This window comes from Saccopteryx bilineata, chromosome 1, assembly GCF_036850765.1.
Source record: "Saccopteryx bilineata isolate mSacBil1 chromosome 1, mSacBil1_pri_phased_curated, whole genome shotgun sequence".
Classification (NCBI taxonomy): domain Eukaryota; kingdom Metazoa; phylum Chordata; class Mammalia; order Chiroptera; family Emballonuridae; genus Saccopteryx; species Saccopteryx bilineata.
The window spans coordinates 380,956,339-380,977,887 of NC_089490.1; the positions used below are offsets into that span (position 1 = coordinate 380,956,339).

General features: G+C 38.0%; 2 protein-coding genes across 2 annotated transcripts in view; one reads left to right on the top strand and one right to left on the bottom strand.

Annotated features, from left to right (window-relative positions):
• Positions 1-1,536: 1,536 nt before the first annotated feature.
• RAG2 (recombination activating 2) lies at positions 1,537-7,892 on the bottom strand. The gene is made up of 2 exons (XM_066251299.1): positions 7,763-7,892; positions 1,537-3,426 (listed from the first exon to the last, which is right to left on the bottom strand). Exon 2 carries the CDS (start codon positions 3,396-3,398, stop codon positions 1,815-1,817), a length of 1,584 nt encoding a protein of 527 aa, XP_066107396.1. The 5' UTR covers positions 3,399-3,426; positions 7,763-7,892; the 3' UTR covers positions 1,537-1,814.
• A 4,100-nt stretch (positions 7,893-11,992) lies between these two features.
• Positions 11,993-21,549, top strand: part of IFTAP (intraflagellar transport associated protein) — a 56,675-nt gene continuing 47,118 nt past the window's right edge. Inside the window, exon 1 of the mRNA XM_066251300.1 lies at positions 11,993-12,026. The gene's annotated coding sequence lies outside the window, so the exon portion shown is untranslated. The remainder of the gene's footprint in view (positions 12,027-21,549) is intronic.

The window sequence follows — 21,549 nt, forward strand, 5'->3', positions numbered from 1 at the left end:
GACGGGGGCCTGTTTCCAGAAACCAATTCCGTCTCTAATGAAAGAACAGGAACAACTGTTAAATACTTTAAAAGGAATAAACCATAGGCTCTAAGGGTGATTGAAATGTGAGTCTAGAAATGTTTTTGGACATTTGACATCTTCTACTGAGCTTCATTTGAATGTTTGCATATGCTTATTTGTAAAGAAGCTTCTTTATCTTAAAGTTACACCTGATGAATTCATTGGTGAGATGACTTAAAAAGACCTATTTTTACTCAAATATATGCTAAGTAAAACCAAAGTACTTACCCTTGAAACACATACGCTCCCCCCCACACACATACTGACCAAAAGTTGTTTTAATTGGTGAAATCTCAGTTTAATTACAGAACCCAATGAGTTCAGAATTAAATCAGTTGGATTATCATATCTAGATCTCACTGACTACACAACAAATATAGTAATAATTTTATAGTCACTTAGTCATTGTAGACAAATCGAGATAAGAGTATGTATCTAACTCTTGAGGGAATAGCTCGTTTGAAGCTTGTGAAGGATATTTCAGCTCTATCTTATGCTAGTTTCTACTAACAGATAAAAAAGAAATTAAAATACAGTGATCCTGAGAAAATTAAATAGTATAGTTTTGTCCTTATTAGGGTAACTGTGAATGTTAAAAACTGGAGTAAATCAATATAAACAGAAGCCTTTATAATACTTTATTAGTTTCATGTATGTGATAGAAACAATAGAAAATCAAAACAATGGTACAGCAAATTGTTCAAAAGGAATATTAATTAAGCAACATTACTAAAACAAAGTGAACATGACTTAATTCAAATTAATTTTAGTATCTAATACATGGAACGGTTAGCAGAAGAACTTGCATATATTTTGTATGGTTCATGTTTTCCTAAATTTTGCAATAGTACCCTCTTAAAGAAGACTGATGAATAGAGGCTATGGCTTAGGCTCTGAGGATAAGGTAAAACACTTTTCCAGAAAAATACTTCAGGAGGGAAGATATTTGTTTCTAAGGTCATCTAATTGTTGAGTGATGTCTTGAAGCTCAAACTTAACAGTCCTTTTAACTTTCATTCTAGAGAGTATTTCATTGAACCTTAGCAAGCACACTGATTTTATAATTTTCACTGCAGCAAGCTCCACATATTAACTAGCCACATACACAGATTAATTTTTCCAGATTTGAAATATTCTACCTGTTAACTTCAGGAAATCCTTTAAACTTTTATCATTTGATGTAATAAACAATACTATTCTTCTCCATGAGATTTATTTGTTGGTCTTTTCTTTAGGGTACTCTCACTTATCTTCCTTTATCAGAGTGTGACGTATCAGTGAACTTGAGTTTTCATTAAATTCTCAAAGAATTTGTTCAAGTCACTGGCTTTGGTTTATCATTTGTACACCATCTAATGGTGGATCCTTTGAGGAAAGTGTATGCAGAAAACTTGATAAAAATGTAACAAATGATGCAGATTTCTTTTCTATTTATGTCAATGGAGTCTGTCATCTATCTATCTTTCTATCTATCTATCTATCTATCATTTATTATTACTGCTTTTGTATTTAAGACTCCTTGAATAAAAATATTTAGATCAGAAATTTTTGTTTAAGATATCTTTGAGTAAAATGTTTTCAAGTATTCAGCATTGTATTATAAGCATGTTTTGCTGACACCGATTTCATTTAACTAAAAGAAAAGACATTTTAAATAAATGAAAATAGGAATGTAATTTTTATCATTGTTATGATTCTTTAAAATAGGTTTAACATTTTGATGTACTTGAATCTGGAAGGCTTTTGTGAAACTAATCAAACAACCTCCTAAGAAAAGATTTCTTGGCAGGAGTAAGTATTTTCCCAGAACCCTTTTTGTGGAGGGATTTCAGTGGAGGCTTTTTTAAGGGCAGAACTCGTTTTGGGGTTTGCAATGCTTTTGCTATCTCCACATGCTCATTGCAGTAATACTTGTTACTTCCTTCTGACAGTTGGATGAGGGTGCGTTCTGCCAGATCCATGCACTGGGCGTGAACCCAGTGGCCAGCTCCATGAGAGCAATAGATCATGGCTGGTTTGTTTAACTCCGTTGAATAAAATGGCACCCAAGTGTTGATATCTACATCACAAGTAGGGCAGCATGTAATCCAGTAGCCGGTTATAGACTCATCTTCCTCATCATCTTCATTATAGGTGTCAAATTCATCATCACCATCAAAACTAGTTGCTTCTGCACTGAAACAAAATTCTTCTGAGTCTTCAAAGGGAGTAGAGTCCCCTGGATCTTCTGTTGATGTCTGACTATTTATGAATGTTTTCTGGTCTTCATTCACATCATCTTCAGTACATTTTAACAGGTAGAAGTAGAATGTTTCTGAAGCAGCCTGTTTATTGTCTCCTGGTATGCCAAGGAAAACTGTTCCATTTCCCATGTTGTTTCCAAACCATATCTTGCTGTGCTTAATATCTGGGGTCCAATCTGGGGTCTCCATCTCACGAATTTCTATCTTGTTGTCCTCAAAAGAGATGGTGTTGCATACCATTCTTTTTTGGTTTTCAAGCTGATAGCCACCCACAACAACAAATTCATCATTGTTTGTTTGAGTCAGGATTGCACTGGAGACAGATATTCCTCCTGGCAAAACTGTGCAATTCACATCTGGGCTACCCAGGGGTAAATCAACCCTTATTCTGTACAGGTTGGCAGGGCGAACATTATTGGCAAGTGAATGTCCTCCTAAAATATAAATGGTATCGTTTCTAGCAATGGAGACATGAAAAGATAGCCCATCCTGAAGTTCTGGAAGTATGTAGGAAGTAGAGCACCCAAATTCAAAATCCACCAAGAAAATGTGGGGCAGGCAGTCAGCTACACTATTCCATTTTTCTGTGGTTCTTTGGGCAGGAGGTATGTATGATCGTCCTCCGAAGATAACACCCATGCTCTTCCCTCGACTGTACACCACATCAATGGAATGACCATATCTGGCTTCAGGAACATCTCCTACCAAGTCTTTTTCTGTGCAGTGAAAAGTAACTTTTTTGTTGTTCTTGCATGCAACAGACATGACATAAATCTTATCTGAAAGCTCATTGTTTGGTGTTTTCCCTCCATGAATAATGTACTGATACTTTTCAGATTCTAAGCTGCCTTTGAACGTGCAAGTGGCTGGGTAGCGAAGAGGAGGAAGGTAGCAGGAATCCTTAGAGAAAAACGCAGGTTTCAGTTTGAGATGGTTATGCTTTACATCAAAATGGAAAACTCCAGTGGGGCAGGACCTCTTGGGCCAGCCTTTTTGGCCAAAGAAGAAAACTTGCCCATCAAAATTCATCAGTGAGAAGCCTGGTTGAATTAAGGCTATGTTATTACCGACTGTAACCATCTGTAGTGACATATTTTCTGATCGTGGATAGATCGTTTATCTGAAAGAATTACAAAAAAATAAAAATAATAAAGAACAAAACCAAAACCGATTATATCTCTTACAATATGAACCACTGTGTTTAGATCCCCTCAGGTGTAGAAAGCATGTTTTTTAAAAAAAGTTCTTCCATAAGATTATAGTGGGACTGAATTAGCAAAATCCAGGCAGTTAGGTAAGGGAAGATCCACAGAAACTTCCTGTCTAAAACAATCCAAGCAGCTGGGACATGCTTTAGATATGGACAGCCCTCCCTTAGCTTTCTGGGAATTGTAGTCCTTTTTCCTTAAGGAGTCACCACCTGATGTCAGAAAAAACTACACTTCCCAGGAATCAGTTCTCTATGGAATGTGTGGCTATCATAGTGTTTGTTGCTTCTGGAGAAGAGACTCCTAGGATGTTTCTCTGAATAAGGACATCAAAAGTACGAAGTAACTAGTTGCGATCCAAGATGGAAACTAGGGAATGGGAGGTGAGAGTGGCTAACTGCAGACCCAACATCCGGGTTATGGGAAGTCTGCAGCACTAGGAGGGGCCTCAGGCAGCCCTTTGCCTTCTTGTTGCCATTGCTTCTCCCCGGGGACTCTTAAACTGGTAATTTAGTAGAAGGCACATTGTTTCTGACCTGAGTGGGGTTGCCTGGAAACGGAAGCCTGAAGGACGCCCGCTGAGGCGTCGTTGCAGACTCCTGCCTGGATGCTGTGGAGCTCCAACTCAGACTCGCACACCTGAACATCCTTAGGTGCTGGGAAGGGGGGTTCACGGGGCACCGAAGTTAGAGAAGCCGTGACTGTTTTGCAGAACTGAAAAATGAGTCTCGAATTACCTTGGAGTGCAGGGGAGAAATGACCTTATAATGATATATATTTTTTAAACCACTGCTGTATTTAGTAAAGAAAATACAGTAATTAGATTTAGCGAGTGCCACGTCAAAAGCCCTTTGCTAAACTACTCTTGCTCTGGTATTTAGGGTTCTTTAGTGAAGCAGAGAAAATTCCTAAACAACCATCTCTCAATCTTCCCCTCTCAAACTTCTTCCCACACCTTGTCCCTTTAGGAAAATAGTCAGTGGCTGTTATTTCAGACCTCTCTTCCCAGCCCAAGAAATTTGAAGTACTTATAACTCTAGCAAGCAGGCACTAAAGAAAGAGGTGCCAGAATTTTCAGGATTTGGTACTTAGATCATTATATATATATATATATATATATATATATACACACACACACACACACACACACACACACACATAGTGCTTATATATATGTACAGTGCTTATATATATACAATGATTAAAATATATATATATTTTAAAATATATATATTTTAAAAAGGTGTTTACTAGAAAAAGTTGTTACATTTTAATTTTTATTATCACCTACCTTAGAGAGGTGTCATGAGCCTTAATGAGAAACACCTTCTCTGCAGAGTGCCTGCAAAGTGAAGTCCCAGGCACCAAAGGAAAAAGAAAACAGAATAGCACAGATTCCTTGACTTTTAAGAGTAAATTGTAACATGCTTCATAAAATGGTGGCTAAGGCTGACTAGATGTATTCAAATCCTGGCTCTGTCACTTACTAAATACATGAGCTTGGCAAGTAATTTAATCTCTCTCTGCCTCAGTTTTCACATCTATAAACTGAAATCATAATTATACCTACTTCCGAGGCTGATGTAAGTTATGATTAGTAAATTAATACATGTAAATAAGTTAGGATAGAGCTTTGCTCATGGTAAGTAATAGTTATTATGGTTATGCTTGAACTTATCAAAAGTAAGGCTATTAGTACACAATTACCTGTTGGTCATGGCAGATGATATTTATAATATTGGAGATGATTAGAAAGGCTTTAGGATCTGGGAATCTGGTCAGTAGGTATAAACTGATAATTTTTTTTATACTAATGAGAATTGGATAAGCATATACAGTGGTACTGTGGTGAGTTTAATTTAGGTAACAGGAAATATTTCATTCTTCTTGTTACCCTTTCTGCAACCCATCTTGAAATATGCAAACTCTAAAGTTGGATTGTCTAAATTAGGCATCCCCAAACTATGGCCCCGCGGGCCGCATGTGGCCTCCTGAGGCCATTTATCCGGCCCCTGCCACACTTCCGGAAGGGGCACCTCTTTAATTGGTGGTCAATGAGAGGAGCACTGTATGTGGCAGCCCTCCAACTGTCTAAGGGACAGTGAACTGGCCCCCTGTGTAAAAAGTTTGGGGACCCCTGTAAATCCAAGTCTGGGCTCTAAAGCTCTAATAGTTGCTCTATTATCATCTTGAACAAATTATTTTCTTTCTGGTTTTTTTTTCATAATTGCAAAATGGAGGTAATATTAGTACCTATTCATTATGTTGTTTGAAGAATAAATGGGACAGTGTTAATCCCTGCGTTTGTAAATCTCATAGCACAGTGCCTGGCACATAGGTATTCAGTTAATGTTAATGTTATAATTTTTATTTCCCCTGCAAAGGCTTTTTGGACTATTTAAAATCTATGATCAGTTTAATGAGATGTTGGAGGGGCTTTTTGCCTTGAAGCGCTTCTTTAGATGTCAATAATTGATAAATATATTTTTCTACCTATTAGGTTTAGTTGGGAGAGTCCTTGAGGTGTGATATTTTAATAATCATCTTGTGGGTTGTGAAACCAAGTGAGAAATGAATGGTGAATGAGATGAACTATTACTCAAGTTCTGAAAGCAAGCCTCTCTCTTCCTCAGACCATAGTGGTTTGTAGATTCAGCCGCTTGCCCTGCTTTTGAAATAACGTGGGCAAGTGTTTTCTTTATATGTGGCCTATCCAAGTATACGTAACAGAAGGCATGCTCTTCATAGGAACTAAAAGGATGCAGACCATAAGCGATTATACTCAGCATGCTGTGTCATTATTGTCAGAGAGTTGCCCTCTTCTGGGTGGAGGGAATGGTGAAGTCAAAGCCTGTTTGTTTTAAACACTTATGAAGACTGTTATTGGGGTATAAAGTAAACCCATCCAGGTGACCATAACACTTGCTTTCAAACAACAAGCTTTAAAAAGGTGTTTTAATTGTAGCCTGTTGACTTCATGTTCAGGTTTTTATAGGGTTATTTGCTTCTCATAAGTGAAAACATGATTATCTAGATTAAACAGAAACATTTTCTTGGGCAAGACATAAGGCATACTCCCCAATTTTTGTAACTTAGTTCAGATCCCTAAAGATTTCTGACCTGTTCTCCCTCCAACTCCCTGCTGTTGGCATACCTTGTCATTTCAGGGACCTGAAGCTAGTGTTAACGCTTATTACTGTTAAGAGGAATTCTCTTCTCTTGTAACGTAGTTCAAATATTTGTGTACTTAATTTTTAGATTATCCATATTAAACCACGACTAGGTGACTTACGTATTTTAAGAATAGATAGGAACACTGAAGGTGTTTTTCACATTCTTTTGCGATACTTAATTATATTTTGAAATTTTGCTTTATTAACTTGAATATGTTTTCACTAGAGTACACTATTTTATATTCTCTATGGTTTATATATGACTATATTAGTCATGTCTCTTTTTTGGTAAGTTTTAAAAAAGTTACAGCAGAATTAAAATAATATACTTTCTTTAAATAGGCTAGATAAAAAAACAGGCAGATTTTGAGAAGGAATGCACTGTTCTTCAACTGAAGGAAGTTTCAAAGTCAACACATGAAAGATTCTTTTTAAAGGACAGAAAGAGGCTCAATAAATTTATATAATTTTCCCAACCGCATGCTAACGTTTCTCAGCAGGGAGATTTTATGCACTGTGAAGCTAGGGCATGGCTGAGAATCAGAAGAGGACTAATAGTGTGAGGTCTGGTTTGTCATTTCCTGTATCTGAACGGACTCCTTTTGCTTCCAAAGAAAAGCACTGCATTCTGAAGTGTGGAAACTTACTGATCAGTGTTGCCAATGTTTCCCTGATTGCTCCCAAATAGCAGGTGGCCTTACGTAACTGCAGTCATTTCGTGCATGAATTAACCATATCTTGCACAGTTAATCAGGTTTGAGGCATACATTATTTGATTTTTTTTTTTTTACTGGCAGTATGATCAGAATGAGGTCTTCCTTCTGATACTTATGCCAGAGAAGCATTTATGCACTAAGATTAATTAACATGGGCTCTGATGCCACAGGAATTCAATCCTTGCAGCAGCTTGAGACCAGAAAACCCCATAGTTTCCCAATTCTACGTCGTCCCTTTCCCACCTGGACGTCCTGTCCGCCTGTTTACTAACACATGGCTAAAGGGCCCTTTCCCTTAAAGTTGACAAACATAGGTGCCCAGTTTTTAGCTTTGATAGAAATGAAGGTATTGGACCTACCTGGATGCCAGAGGGACTGCTCACCCCTCTCTGAATCTTTGCTGCTAACCCAGGTATTAAATGTCAGCACTTGGGGAAGATCTGACTGCCCACTCTGACTGTGGCAAGCAGAAGGCTGAGGTACAGCGAGTGTGCATGTGTGCCTACAGATGTTCAAGTGAGCACCGATCTAACGGGAGTAACAGACTGTGACCTTTTTTTTTTCTTTAGATGGTTGAGAGAGATATCCACTAGGGTGTAACCTCAATATTTAACTATTTCCCTTCTAGCAAACAATGGAAACACAATCCACTCTTCATCAGTAAAGACAAAGCAAAAATGTATATTTTTATGAAAAATATTTTTTAAAATAACACAGAAGAAAATGAATATAATTCCCATGATTTAAATACATACTATTGTGTATCAAATGCGAAATTATTTTTCCTAAAGCAGAGACCACTAATAGCATTGTCAGTCATTTCGAATTTTTACTTCGACAGCCTCATTTTCTTTGATGTGAGGCTCTGAAGGAGTTCTAGTTATTGGAGGTCTGTTATCAACTTTGTGTCAGGGAGCTGCTGGGTAACACTGCACACGGAATGATGAAGGCAGTGGGCTTTGGCGTCAGGCCGACCTGGTTTTCTCTGCCAGCTCTGCCGTTTTTCAGCTGGAGTCAACCTTATCCCTCAGCCTCTCCCCATCTCTGAATTGGGATGATAGAAATATTTACCTCGAAAGATTGTTGCAAATGATTAAATGAGATAATGTCCTTAGGGTGCTCAACCAAGGATGGTATTCCACGGTGGTCTTAATAGCAAACGCTGTGTTGGTTGCCTCTCTCGCTTCCACACCAAAGTTTCACACTCAGAGGAAGAATAAACCAAAGGTGGCAAGAGTTGACTTAATGTTTGAATCGATTTTATTTTTGAGAGCAGTTTTAGGTTCACAGTGAAATTGAGTGGAAGTTACAGAGATTTCCCATATCCCTCCTGCACCACTGGTGCCTGGGCTCCCCCACTGTCGCCCTCCCCCGCCAGAGGGACGTCTGTTGTAGCTGATGAACTCGCACTGACACATCATTCTCACCCAAAGCCTGTCGTTAACATCAGGGTTCATTGTTGGTGTTGGACAAATGTAAAATGACCTGTCTCTTCAATTGTATCATACGGAATAGGTTCATTGCCCTAGAAACATAATGTGCTCTGCCTGTTTGTCCTTCCCTCCCTCCCAACTCTTTTTACTGTTTCCATAGTTTTACCTTCTCCCAAATGTTATATATGGGCATACCTTGGAGATATCGTGGTTTCAGTTCCAGACCACTGTAATCGTAAAGTGAGTATTGCAACAAAGCAAGTCGTGATCATTTTGCTGGTTGACTTGTCAATCGTTTGTACAAAACAAAACAAAACAAAACATTTGTGAAACGCTGTAAAGTAAAACACAATAAAACGAGGTCTGTCTGTAGTTAGAATCACAAGGTGTGTAGCCTTTTCAGATTGTCTTCTTTCACTTAGTAATAGGCATTTAAGGTCGCTCTATATCTTTTCCTGGCCTTATAGCGCATTTCTTTGCGGAGCTAAAGAATATTCCATTGTTTGAGTGGACCACAGTTTATCTACTTTTCTTCTGAGGGACATCATGGTTGCCTCCAGGTTTGGACTTTGATGAGTAAAGCTCCTACAGACATCCATGTGCACATTTTTGTGTAAGCAAAAGTTTTGAGCTCCTTTGGGTAAATACCAAGGAGTGTAATCGATGGGTCCTTTGGGGAGGGTATGGTTAGTTTTGTAAGAAGGTGCCAAACTGTCTTCCAAAGTGGCTGTGTGATTCTGCACTCGCACCAGCCGTGCATGAGGGTTCCCGTTGCTGCGCATCCCTGCCAGCATTCGGCGTTGTCAGTGTTCCGATTTTGGCTGTTTAAATAGGTGTATAGTGGTATCTCATTGTTTTAATTTGCCTTTTCCTGGTGACATATGATGCGGCACATACTTCAAGTGCCTATGTGTTGTCTGTGTATCTTCTTTGAGGGGTGTCTCTGCTAAGGTCTTCAACCCATTTTTTTGACTAGGTTGAATTTTAAGAGTTGATTCTTGTTGAATTTTAAGAGTTCTTTGTAAATTTTAGATAACAGTCGTTTATGAGATGTGTCTCTTGCAAATATTTTCTCTCCCTCTGTGGCTTCTCATTGTCTTCACAGTATCTTTCACAGAGCAGAAGTTTTAAATTTAATTAATTTGTTTATTTTAGAGAGACAGACAGACAGACAGGAAGGGAGAGAGATAAGAAGCTTCAACTTGTAGTTGCGGCACTTCAGTTGTTCACTGATGTCCCATAGGTGTGTGGTATCTGGTGGGTTGACGGGACGCAGGGCAGAAACTCCTTGTGAACTCATGACCATGTTTGTTAGGAAGCCCCACGCACCCCTTGAGCATTTCCATCCCCATTTTATCAATGGAGAAACGACTTAAATTACATTGCTGCTCAATAAATTAATGTGTTTGAAATGAGGTCAGTGGCAAGTTTTGATAGCATTTGGACAGGCGCAGACAATTTAAAATTTTATAATCGGTGGCTGGATATTTAAGGAAATAATATGGGTAGCATAAGAGAGGGAGATGCTTGGCCTGTTGGGTGAATTCCTCAGCATAGGAGCCACAACAGAAACTGGCAAAGAGGAGAAAAGAGGAAGGAAAAGGAAATCTGTAGACAGAAGCAATCTACAGTTACTATGATGGATTGTCAAGAGAAGAACATGACAAGTGACTTGTCATTTTTTTAATTTAAAGAGATTAATAGCTCTCTTTGCTGTAAGGTAAAATGAGGAAAATTTCACAGGTGTTTTACAATGTTGTACTAATTTAACAATTTACTTAAAGCTTGTACTTTTAGAGGAAGGAATTTGTGTTTTTAATTTTTACCTTTCAGTATAGTAACTGTTGGTAAAAAGAAATTGTGTGTGTGTGTATGTGTGTGATGCATATTTAGGCAAAATTGCAAATAAAAGTGCTGAGAGTAATTGGAAGCTAAGAACCACTGTATTACCTCTTAAATCCCATTTATAATTTCACATTCATAGGAATTTAGAATTAAAAATAGTTGGGAAACACATCTTTAAAACCTCATTTCTTTTAAGAGAATGTCAAATGGAAAGGTCAATTTTATTTGCAAGATCTGGCATTTTGAAACGCTTGGAAATGAATTCCTACAAGCAGAGTTGATTTAATTCTGTTGGTCTACACCTGCTTCTAACTAAAGTGCAGCTTTTGCTTTAAGACAGGCTTTCTGGTATTGTCAAAGTGCTGTGCACGGTGCAGGTGGCTGCAGGCTCAGGAGGCTGGAGAGGAGGGGACACCTTGAATTCTTTGTGTAAAACTCTGTGTTACAGTTGTTATGCACTACAGATAATGTAAGCATTGATGGGACATTGCATCCCATGTGAAGGTGGGGTTATAATGAATTAATAAGTATGACTGAAATATTATTGCATGATTATAGATCTATAAAGTCGACCGAGCAGCTACTGCCTTATGGATATTCAGCTTTGTCATGAGCCTTGAAAGCATGTTCATGGAAACACTCACTGTTAGCGTACATAACTCACTGATGTAGCTGATCACAGATCTGAAGATCGGTCGATCTGAATATGGTTGATGTATGCGTATTGGACATTGTCCTTCGTAAATGTGCTAGTCTAGAGGTCAAATGATGTAGGAGTTTTGTTAGGGGTTGAAGAGAGCAAATACAAGAAACCGAAATGGTGGTGAAAAGGTATTCCTTCTGATTTCAAAATCAGTGAATTTTCTGAAATTTGACTTATGTGTATATCCTTCAGATTTCTTGTCCACAGGTTATCTCTTTTGTTTTGTTTTTCTTTTTAACAATAAGGAGTGAGCAGTGAGAGGAAGTTTGCTTAACTATTTTCATTCTTCTTTGTTTAATGGAATGAATAACTGTGTAATTGAAAACAGTCTAATACTCAGCTGACCTACCTCAGTGAGCCAATGCAGATATTTCTGGATTGACTTAAACAGCTTGGAGGAAGAGTATATTCTGGTGAAATAAAATTGATTTTTATACAATCTGCTGATGAACAGCAAGACTTAATGAGTGATAGCCTCAAGAAACCTCATTACAGTAGCTTGGATTAATGAGCAGGAAAGGAAAAAGCTTTTTCAAGAGGGAAGTTTCTGCTTAAACATGTAATTGTGAAGATTAGCGTTACCTCACCCCCCAGCTTTCTGCGGTGGGAAAGCAATCAACATGCCTGAGCTCCACATTCTTGGTAAAACTTTTAATGATGATTTTCCTTTCTTAAATCTCTTTTGCTTCAATTGGCTTACTCTCCTTCTTCTGTGCCTCTTTCCCCCCCTTTTAAACTTAATTTTGAAATAGTTATAGATTCACAGGATAGATTCATATCTTGTTGCAAAGAAATGTATAGGGAGATTTCATGCACCCTTGGTCCAGCCTTTTGCAATGTTAACATCTTGTATAACTGTAGTATTAAAACTTGAGAAGTTGGCCCTGGCCGGTTGGCTCAGCGGTAGAGCGTCGGCCTGGCGTGCGGGGGACCTGGGTTCGATTCCCGGCCAGGGCACATAGGAGAAGCGCCCATTTGCTTCTCCACCTCCCCTCCTTCCTCTCTGTCTCTCTCTTCCCCTCCCACAGCCAAGGCTCCATTGGAGCAAAGATGGCCCGGGCGCTGGGGATGGCTCCTTGGCCTCTGCCCCAGGCGCTAGAGTGGCTCTGGTCTCGGCAGAGCGACGCCCCGGAGGGGCAGAGCATCGCCCCTGGTGGGCGTGCCGGGTGGATCCCGGTCAGGCGCATGCGGGAGTCTGTCTGACTGTCTCTCCCCATTTCCAGCTTCAGAAAAATACAAAAAAAACCAAAACACCAAAAAAAAAACAAAAAACAACTTGAGAAGTTGATATTGGTTGAATCCACAGAGCAATTCAGATTTCGCTGGTTATATATATACTCATTTGTATGTGTGAGACGTTCAGCTATATCACATATGTAGCATAATCACCAACGCAGTCAAGATACTCACTCGGCTGTAACACCACTACAAGACTCTACTACATGTTAGCCCACTTATATTCACATCTATCTCCTCCCCTCTGTTATAACCCCAGCAACCACTAATCTCTTCTTCATCTCTATAACTGTCCTTTCTTGAATGTTACATAAATGGAATCATACAATATGTAGATAGCTTTTTGAGATTGGCTTTTTTTTGAGATTCATCCAAGTTATTGAATGAATCAATAGTTTGTTCCTTTTTATTCCTGTGTAATATTACATAGTAGGGATGTACCACAATTTAACTATTTACCCGTTAAAGGACATTTGGATAGTTTCCTGTTTTGACTATTAACAAATATAGCTGCTATGAACATGCATATACAAGTTCTTGCACAGGAATAAGTATTTCTCTGGGATAAATGCAAAGAGTGCACCTGTTAGTGTGTTCTTAGTTTTGCAGGGAACTGCCAGATTGTTTTTCACAGTGGCTGAATCATATTGTATTGCCATCAGCAATGTATGAGTTACCCAGTTTTTCTGCATCCTTACCGGCATTTGGTGTTATCACAATTTTTCATTTTAGTCATTTCTAATAAGCATCACACTGTAGTCTAATTTACATTTCTCTAATGGTTTATAATATTGAATATATCTTCATGAGATTATTTGCCACTTATATATCCTCTTTGGTGAAATGTCTATATATGTCTTTTATCCTTTTCAAATTGGATTTTTCTTTAATGTTGAGTTTTGAGAGTTCTTTATATATTCTATATACTAGTCCTTTATTGGATATGTGCTTTATAAATATTTTCTCCTGGTCTATATTTTTTCTCTTCATCTTAACAGGATCTTTCACAGAGCAAAGTTTTTAATTTTTGCTGATATTTGATTGATCAGTTTTTCCTCTTATGGATCATGCTTTTGGTGTCCAGTCTGAGAACTCTGTGCCTAGTCCCATGTTCTGAAGATTGTATATTTTTCCTGCTTCCTTTATAAAATCCAGTTTTGCCTTGATATTTTTTTTTTTGTTTTTGTTTTTACAGAGACAGAGAGTGAGTCAGAGAGAGGGATAGACAGGGACAGACACACAGGAACGGAGAGAGATGAGAAGCATCAATCATTAGTTTTTCATTGTGTGTTGCAACACCTTAGTTGTTCATTGATTGCTTTCTCATATGTGCCTTGACCGTGGGCCTTCAGCAGACCGAGTAACCCTTTGCTGGAGCCAGCGACTTTGGGTTCAAGCTGGTAGGCTTTTTGCTCAAACCAGATGAGCCTGCACTCAAGCTGGCGACCTCAGGGTCTCGAACCTGGGTCCTCTGCATCCCAGTCCGACGCTCTATCCACTGCGCCACTGCCTGGTCAGGCACAACTTCTCTTTTCTGAAGCTCTGTAGTCAACAGCCATCCCAAGTCTCTGCCACCTCTCTCTAAATGCTTCCTTTCATATTCACTGCAGTGTGCTTCCGAGAATTTATGTAAAAGTACAGATGCTTATGCTATCAATATTTTTGGTGATAATGAAAAGCTTCATGCCTTTTAAGTGTTAGAATGGGTTTGTTGGAGAAGCTTATAATTTGAAGTGCAGTGTATTCTTTGATGTTAGAATTGTATGTTTTTATCTCATCCGTATTTAAAAAAAAATCAGTAAAGGAGTTAAGATCCTTTTCTGTTTTTTTAAGACTTGTATTTATGCCTTCCTCTTTATTGCTTTTATCTTTTCCTTTGTCATCTTGTCTGTGTTGGTAAACATCTGAGACAGCAATATTATGGGGTACAGAATGTGGTCAGAGGCATGGATATACCTATCCAGGGGGAGATGGCTGCTTTTCTGCTTAATTTCCTTCTGACTTCATATAAACCTTAAAATTTAAATCAGAGCATGTCATTACTATTTATGATATTAGAGCCACATAATAGTCCTCATCAATAGAGTCATTAGATGACAAAAACCCTATCTAAAGTTTCTCAGATTCGTCCATTCATTTGCCCCGGTTAGACTAGTGACTTTTAGGTTTCTCTCTCAACTCTGAGAATCTGTGGCAACTTCTGTCCTTGAACTTCTTTCTCTCATATTAAAAAGATATGAGCTAAAGGACATAAAAAAATTAGAGGATGCAAAATAGGTGTAGCTAAGTCAAAGAGGAGAAATTCGTTCACTGGGTCTTTTCTATCGTATAAATAAATCAGTTTGCTTACCATGCAACGTGGTCTTTTGAGATTTGTCTGTTTTTCCAAGCTATCAAAGGAGACCCACCCTATGAGTATCCAGGTTGATGGTTTCGGTTCCTTGGGCAAGGACTATTATTTTGATAATAATCTTACCTTTTGGCACAGCAGAAGTTTTTGTTGAGCAGAACTATGAAAACTTGAGAGAGTGGGTTGTTTTTTTTTAAAATTTATTTATTAATTTTAGAGAGGAGAGAGAGAGAGAGAGAGAGAGAGAGAGAGAGAGAGAGAAGGGGGAGGAGCAGGAAGCATCAACTCCCACATGTGCCCTGACCAGACAAGTGCAGGGTTTTGAACCAGCAACCTCAGCGTTCCAGGTCGACGCTTTATCCACTGCGCCACCACAGGTCAGGCCGAGAGAGTGGGTTTTTTTTTCTTTTTAATAAATTTTTATTAATGATAATGGGATGACATTAATAAATCAGGGTACATATATTCAAAGAAAACATGTCTAGGTTATTTTGTCATCAAATTATGTTGCAAACCCCTCGCCCAAAGTCAGATTGTCCTCCGTCACCCTCCATCTAGTTCTCTGTGCCCCTCCCCCTCCCCCTAACTCTCTCCCTCCCTCCCTCCCATGTCCTCCCTCCCCCCCCACCCTTGGTAACCACCACACTCTTGTCCATGTCTCTTAGTCTCATTTTTATGTTCCACCAATGTATGGAATCATGTAGTTCTTGTTTTTTTCTGATTTACTTATTTCACTCCTTATAATGTTATCAAGATCCCACCATTTTGCTGTAAATGATCTGATGTCATCATTTCTTATGGCTGAGTAGTATTCCATAGTGTATATGTGCCACATCTTCTTTATCCAGTCTTCTATTGAAGGGCTTTTTGGTTGTTTCCATGTCTTGGCCACTGTGAACAGTGCTGCAATGAACATGGGGCTACATGTATCTTCACGTATCAATGTTTCTGAGGTTTTGGGGTATATACCCAGTAGAGGGATTGCTGGGTCATAAGGTAGTTCTATTTGCAGTTTTTTGAGGAACCACCATACTTTCCTCCATAATGGTTGTACTACTTTACCGTCCCACCAACAGTGAATGAGGGTTCCTTTTTCTCCACAGCCTCTCCAACATTTGCTATTACCCGTCTTGTTGATAATAGCTAATCTAACAGGAGTGAGGTGGTATCTCATTGTAGTTTTGATTTGCATTTCTCTAATAACTAATGAAGCTGAGCATCTTTTCATATATCTGTTGGCCATTTGTATCTCTTCCTGGGAGAAGTGTCTGTTCATGTCCTCTTCCCATTTTTTTATTGGATTGCTTGTTTGTTTGTTGTTGAGTTTTATGAGTTCTTTGTAAATTTTGGATATTAGGCCCTTATCTGAGCTGTCGTTTGAAAATATCAGTTCCCATATAGTTGGCTGTTTATTTTGATATCAGTTTCTCTTGCTGAGCAAAAACTTTTAATTCTGATGTAGTCCCATTCATTTATCTTTGCCTTCACTTCTCTTGCCATTGGAGTCAAGTTCATAAAATGTTCTTTAAAACCCAGGTCCATGATTTTAGTACCTATTTCTTCTTCTATGTACTTTATTGTTTCAGGTCTTATATTTAGGTCTTTGATCCATTTTGAATTAATTTTAGTACACGGGGACAGGCTGTAGTCGAGTTTCATTCTTTTGCATGTGGCTTTCCAGTTTTCCCAACACCATTTGTTGAAGAGGCTTTCTTTTCTCCATTGTGTGTTGTTGGCCCCTTTATCAAAGATTATTTGACCATATATATGTGGTTTTATTTCTGGGCTTTCTATTCTGTTCCATTGGTCTGAGTGTCTATTTTTTTGCCAATACCATGCTGTTTTGATTATCGTGGCCCTATAATATAGTTTAAAGTCAGGTATTGTAATGCCCCCAGCTTCATTCTTTTTCCTTAGGATTGTTTTGGCTATTCGGGGTTTTTTATAGTTCCATATAAATCTGATGATTTTTTGTTCCATTTCTTTAAAAAATCTCATAGGGATTTTGATGGGAATTGCATTAAATTTGTATATTGCTTTGGGTAATATGGCCATTTTGATTATATTTATTCTTCCTATCCAAGAACAAGGAATATTTTTCCATCTCATTGTATCTTTTTCGATTTCCCTTAACAATGCTTTGTAATTTTCATTATATAGGTCCTTTACATTCTTTGTTATGTTTATTCCTAGGTATTTTATTTTTTTTGTTGCAATCGTGAAGGGGATTATTTTTTTGAGTTCGTTTTCTAATATTTCATTGTTGGTATATAGAAAGGCTATGGACTTTTGTATGTTAATTTTGTATCCTGCGACCTTACTGTATTGGTTTATTGTTTCTAATAATCTTTTTGTGGAGTCCTTCGGGTTTTCGATGTATAGGATCATATCATCAGCAAAAAGTGATAGCTTTACTTCTTCTTTTCCGATATGGATGCCTTTTATTTCTTTGTCTTGTCTGATTGCTCTGGCCAGAACTTCTAGCACCACGTTGAATAAGAGTGGAGAGAGTGGACAACCCTGTCTTGTTCCTGATTTAAGGTAGAAAGTCCTCAGTTTTATGCCGTTTAATAGGATGTTGGCTGATGGTTTATCATATATGGCCTTTATCATGTTGAGATATTTTCCTTCTATACCCATTTTGTTGAGAGTCTTAAACATAAAATTGTGTTGTATTTTATCAAAAGCCTTTTCTGCATCTATTGATAAGATCATGTGGTTTTTGTTCTTTGTTTTGTTGATATGGTGTATTACGTTAACTGTTTTGCGTATGTTGAACCATCTTTGAGATTCTGGGATGAATCCCACTTGATCATGATGTATTATTTTTTTAATATGTTGTTGTATTCGGTTTGCCAGTATTTTGTTTAGTATTTTAGCATCTGTATTCATTAGAGATATTGGTCTGTAGTTTTCTTTCTTTGTGCCATCCCTGCCAGGTTTTGGTATGAGGGTTATGTTGGCCTCATAAAATGTGTTTGGAAGTATTGCTTCTTCTTCAATTTTTTGGAAGACTTTGAGTAGAATAGGAACCAAGTCTTCTTTGAATGTTTGATAAAATTCGCTGGTATAGCCGTCAGGTCCTGGACTTTTATTTTTGGGGAGATTTTTAATAGTTTTTTCTATTTCCTCCCTGCTGATTGGTCTGTTTAGGCTTTCTGCTTCTTCATGACTCAGTCTAGGAAGGTTGTATTGTTCTAGGAATTTATCCATTTCTTCTAGATTGTTGTATTTGGTGGCATATAATTTTTCATAGTATTCTACAATAATTCTTTGTATTTCTATGATGTCTGTGGTGATCTCTCCTCTTTCATTTTGGGTTTTATTTATTTGAGTCCTGTGTCTTTTTTCCTTGGTGAGTCTTGCCAAGGGTTTGTCAATTTTGTTGATCTTTTCAAAGAACCAGCTCCTTGTTTTATTGATTTTTTCTATAGTTTTTCTGTTCTCTATTTCATTTATTTCTGCTCTGATTTTTATTATCTCCTTTCTTCGGCTGGTTTTGGGTTGTCTTTGTTCTTCTTTTTCTAGTTCCTTAAGGTGTGAAGTTAAGTGGTTTACTTTGGCTCTCTCTTGTTTGTTCATATAGGCCTGAAGTGATATGAACTTTCCTCTTATTACTGCTTTTGCTGCATCCCAGAGATTCTGATATGTCGTATTTTCATTTTCATTTGTCTGTATATATCTTTTGATTTCTGCGCTTATTTCTTCTTTGACCCATTCATTTTTTAGAAGTATGTTGTTTAGTTTCCACATTTTTGTGGGTTTTTCCCCCTCTTTTTTGCAGTTGAATTCTAGTTTCAAGGCTTTATGATCAGAAAACATGCTTGGTACAATTTCAATTTTTCTAAATTTGCTGATATTGTCTTTGTGGCCCAACATATGGTCAATTCTTGAGAATGTTCCATGTACACTAGAGAAAAATGTATACTCTGTCGCTTTGGGATGAAGTGTCCTGTAGATGTCTATCATATCCAGGTGTTCTAGTATTTCGTTTAAGGCCACTATATCTTTATTGATTCTCTGTTTGGATGACCGATCTAGAGCCGTCAGCGGTGTATTGAGGTCTCCAAGTATGATTGTATTTTTGTTAGTTTTTGTTTTAAGGTCAATAAGTAGCTGTCTTATATATTTTGGTGCTCCTTGGTTTGGTGCATATATATTAAGGATTGTTATGTCCTCTTGATTCAACTTCCCCTTAATCATTATGAAATGACCATTTTTGTCTCTGAGTACTTTTTCTGTCTTGTAGTCAGCATTATTAGATATGAGTATTGCTACGCCTGCTTTTTTTTGGGTGTTGTTTGCTTGGAGTATTGTTTTCCAGCCTTTCACTTTGAATTTGTTTTTATCCTTGTTGCTTAGATGTGTTTCTTGTAGGCAGCAAATAGTTGGATTTTCTTTTTTAATCCATTCTGCTACTCTGTGTCTTTTTATTGGTAAGTTTAATCCATTTACATTTAGTGTAATTATTGACACTTGTGGGTTCCCTACTGCCATTTTATAAATTGCTTTCTGTTAGTTTTGTATCTAGTTTGATTCTTCTCTTTTGTTTTTCTATCATTTGTTTTTGTTTGTTTGTGTTCCATACTTCTTTCCTCTGTTGCTACCTTTTTTAAGTCAAGTGTTTTTGTGGTGGTTTTTTTAAGGGTGGTTACCATTAAGTAATGAAAAGGGTACCTACCATATTCATTGTAGTACCCTATCTTATAAGTATTTCTGCACTTCATCATCCTTTGCTACTGTTAATCTCCATCCTCTCCCCCCTTTTTTTCCTTTGTTGTCACAGTTTAAGTTTGGTTTTATTGTGTTCTTGGTGGAGCTGTTACTTGTGGTGTTGTTTTCTTTTGTTCTTTGAATCTGGTTGGAAAACCCCCTTTAGTATTTCCTGGAGTGGGGGCTTTCTGTTGATAAATTCTCTCATCTTTTCTGTATTTGTGAATGTTTTTATATCTCCTTCATACTTAAAGGATAGCTTTGATGGGTATAGTATTCTTGGCTGAAAGTTCCTCTCTTTCAGGGCTTTAAATATTGGGGTCCACTGAGAGAGTGGGTTTTGATAGTCCTTGTACAACTCTTTGAAAATATATTATTTATTATTTTTTAACTATCGTTGGTAAGCCTCCCAGTATTTTTTTTTCTGAAGTGAGAAGCAGGGAGGCAGAGAGACTGACTCCCGCATGTGCCCTACTGGAATTCACCTGGTATGCCCGCTAGGGGCCAATGCTCTACCCATCTGGGGTGTGGCTTTGTTGCTCGGCAACCGAGCTCATCTTTAGCTCTAGAGGCAGAGGCCATGGAGCCATCCTCAGTTCCTTGGGCCAACTTTGCTCCAGTGGAGACTTGGCTGCGGGAGGGAAAGAGAGAGATAGAGAAAAGAGACAGGGGCCAGGGTGGAGAAGCAGATGCTTCTCCTGTGTGCCTGGGCCAGGAATCAAACCTGGGACTTCCACACGCCAGGCTGATGCTCTACCACTGAGCCAACCGGCTAGGGCAGCCTCCCAGTATTTAAAAAACAAACAGTTTATGGGTGTGCAACTCTCTGTGCTGTTAAAAAGCAGGTTGTGCACGTTGAGAGGAGACCAGCTCATGGCATTTTGTTTCTTGTTTACCACTCTTGTCTGTGAAAGTTATGGTTTGTTTAGGTAAGTTGCATCAAACAAGGATCTGAAGATAAATATCAAAGATGTTCTAAATCAATAGTGATAACTCCACATACCATATTTCATGATAATATCCTTCCAGAGAGCACACAACACTAACTGGCTTGCGTGATTGTAGAAAATAGGGTTCCAGGAAGGTTCTATGATTCCCTGGCTATCTCTCAGGGGCTCAATAAGAAGAGAACCCCATTCCTAACCAAGCCTCCAGCTTTTGTGGTAAGGTTAGTAGTCCAAGCAGAGCTGTGTATCCTCCCCATGTTCCCTACTGGAGGCTGTGAATGTTTGTGAAAGTGTTACTTTTGATTTACTAGTAGATATTTATACACATTTACTTATCATCACAATATATTCTGGGTCTTTCATGTGGAGCTCTTAAGCCTAAAAAACATAGAAAACAAACCAAAACAAAGAATCTTGTTATCCAGGCAAGACTCCCTCGCTCTCTCTTACTCTTAGAAAAAAATATCTTCTGATAAAAACACAAACAACATGTGAATAGTAACTGAAAAAGCATTGCTTCCTTTTAGAAAACCACCAGGATTTGCATAAACCACTTGACTGTCTGGTAAACGATTATCTGCTCTGTCAGTCCCTGGGGACTTTTAACATTAGGTTATTTGTATTTTTATAGACAGGAAAAGTTTTTAATTTTGAAGGTGGGTATTTGTTAAATGCTTCAAGTAATGACAGTTTGTGAAACTGGATTTCAAAAATTTTAAAAAAGTCAATGAAATTATAACCTTCGCTGTATTGTGATAACCACATGAATAAAATTAAAGGTCTTGAAGGCTTTTGAATTTGTATTGTGCACAGTCTGTTAATTATTTGCCTTTAGTAAAGCTGACATGTGTTAAATACTCAAAATATTCTGATTTGAGAATTGGGAAGGAAGTTTAATGGAATTTCTGTTATCACTCTT

Coding starts and splice junctions, on each gene's coding strand:
- RAG2 (XM_066251299.1), bottom strand. CDS start 3,398: ATGTCACTACAGATGGTTACAGTCGGTAATAACATAGCCTTAATTCAA.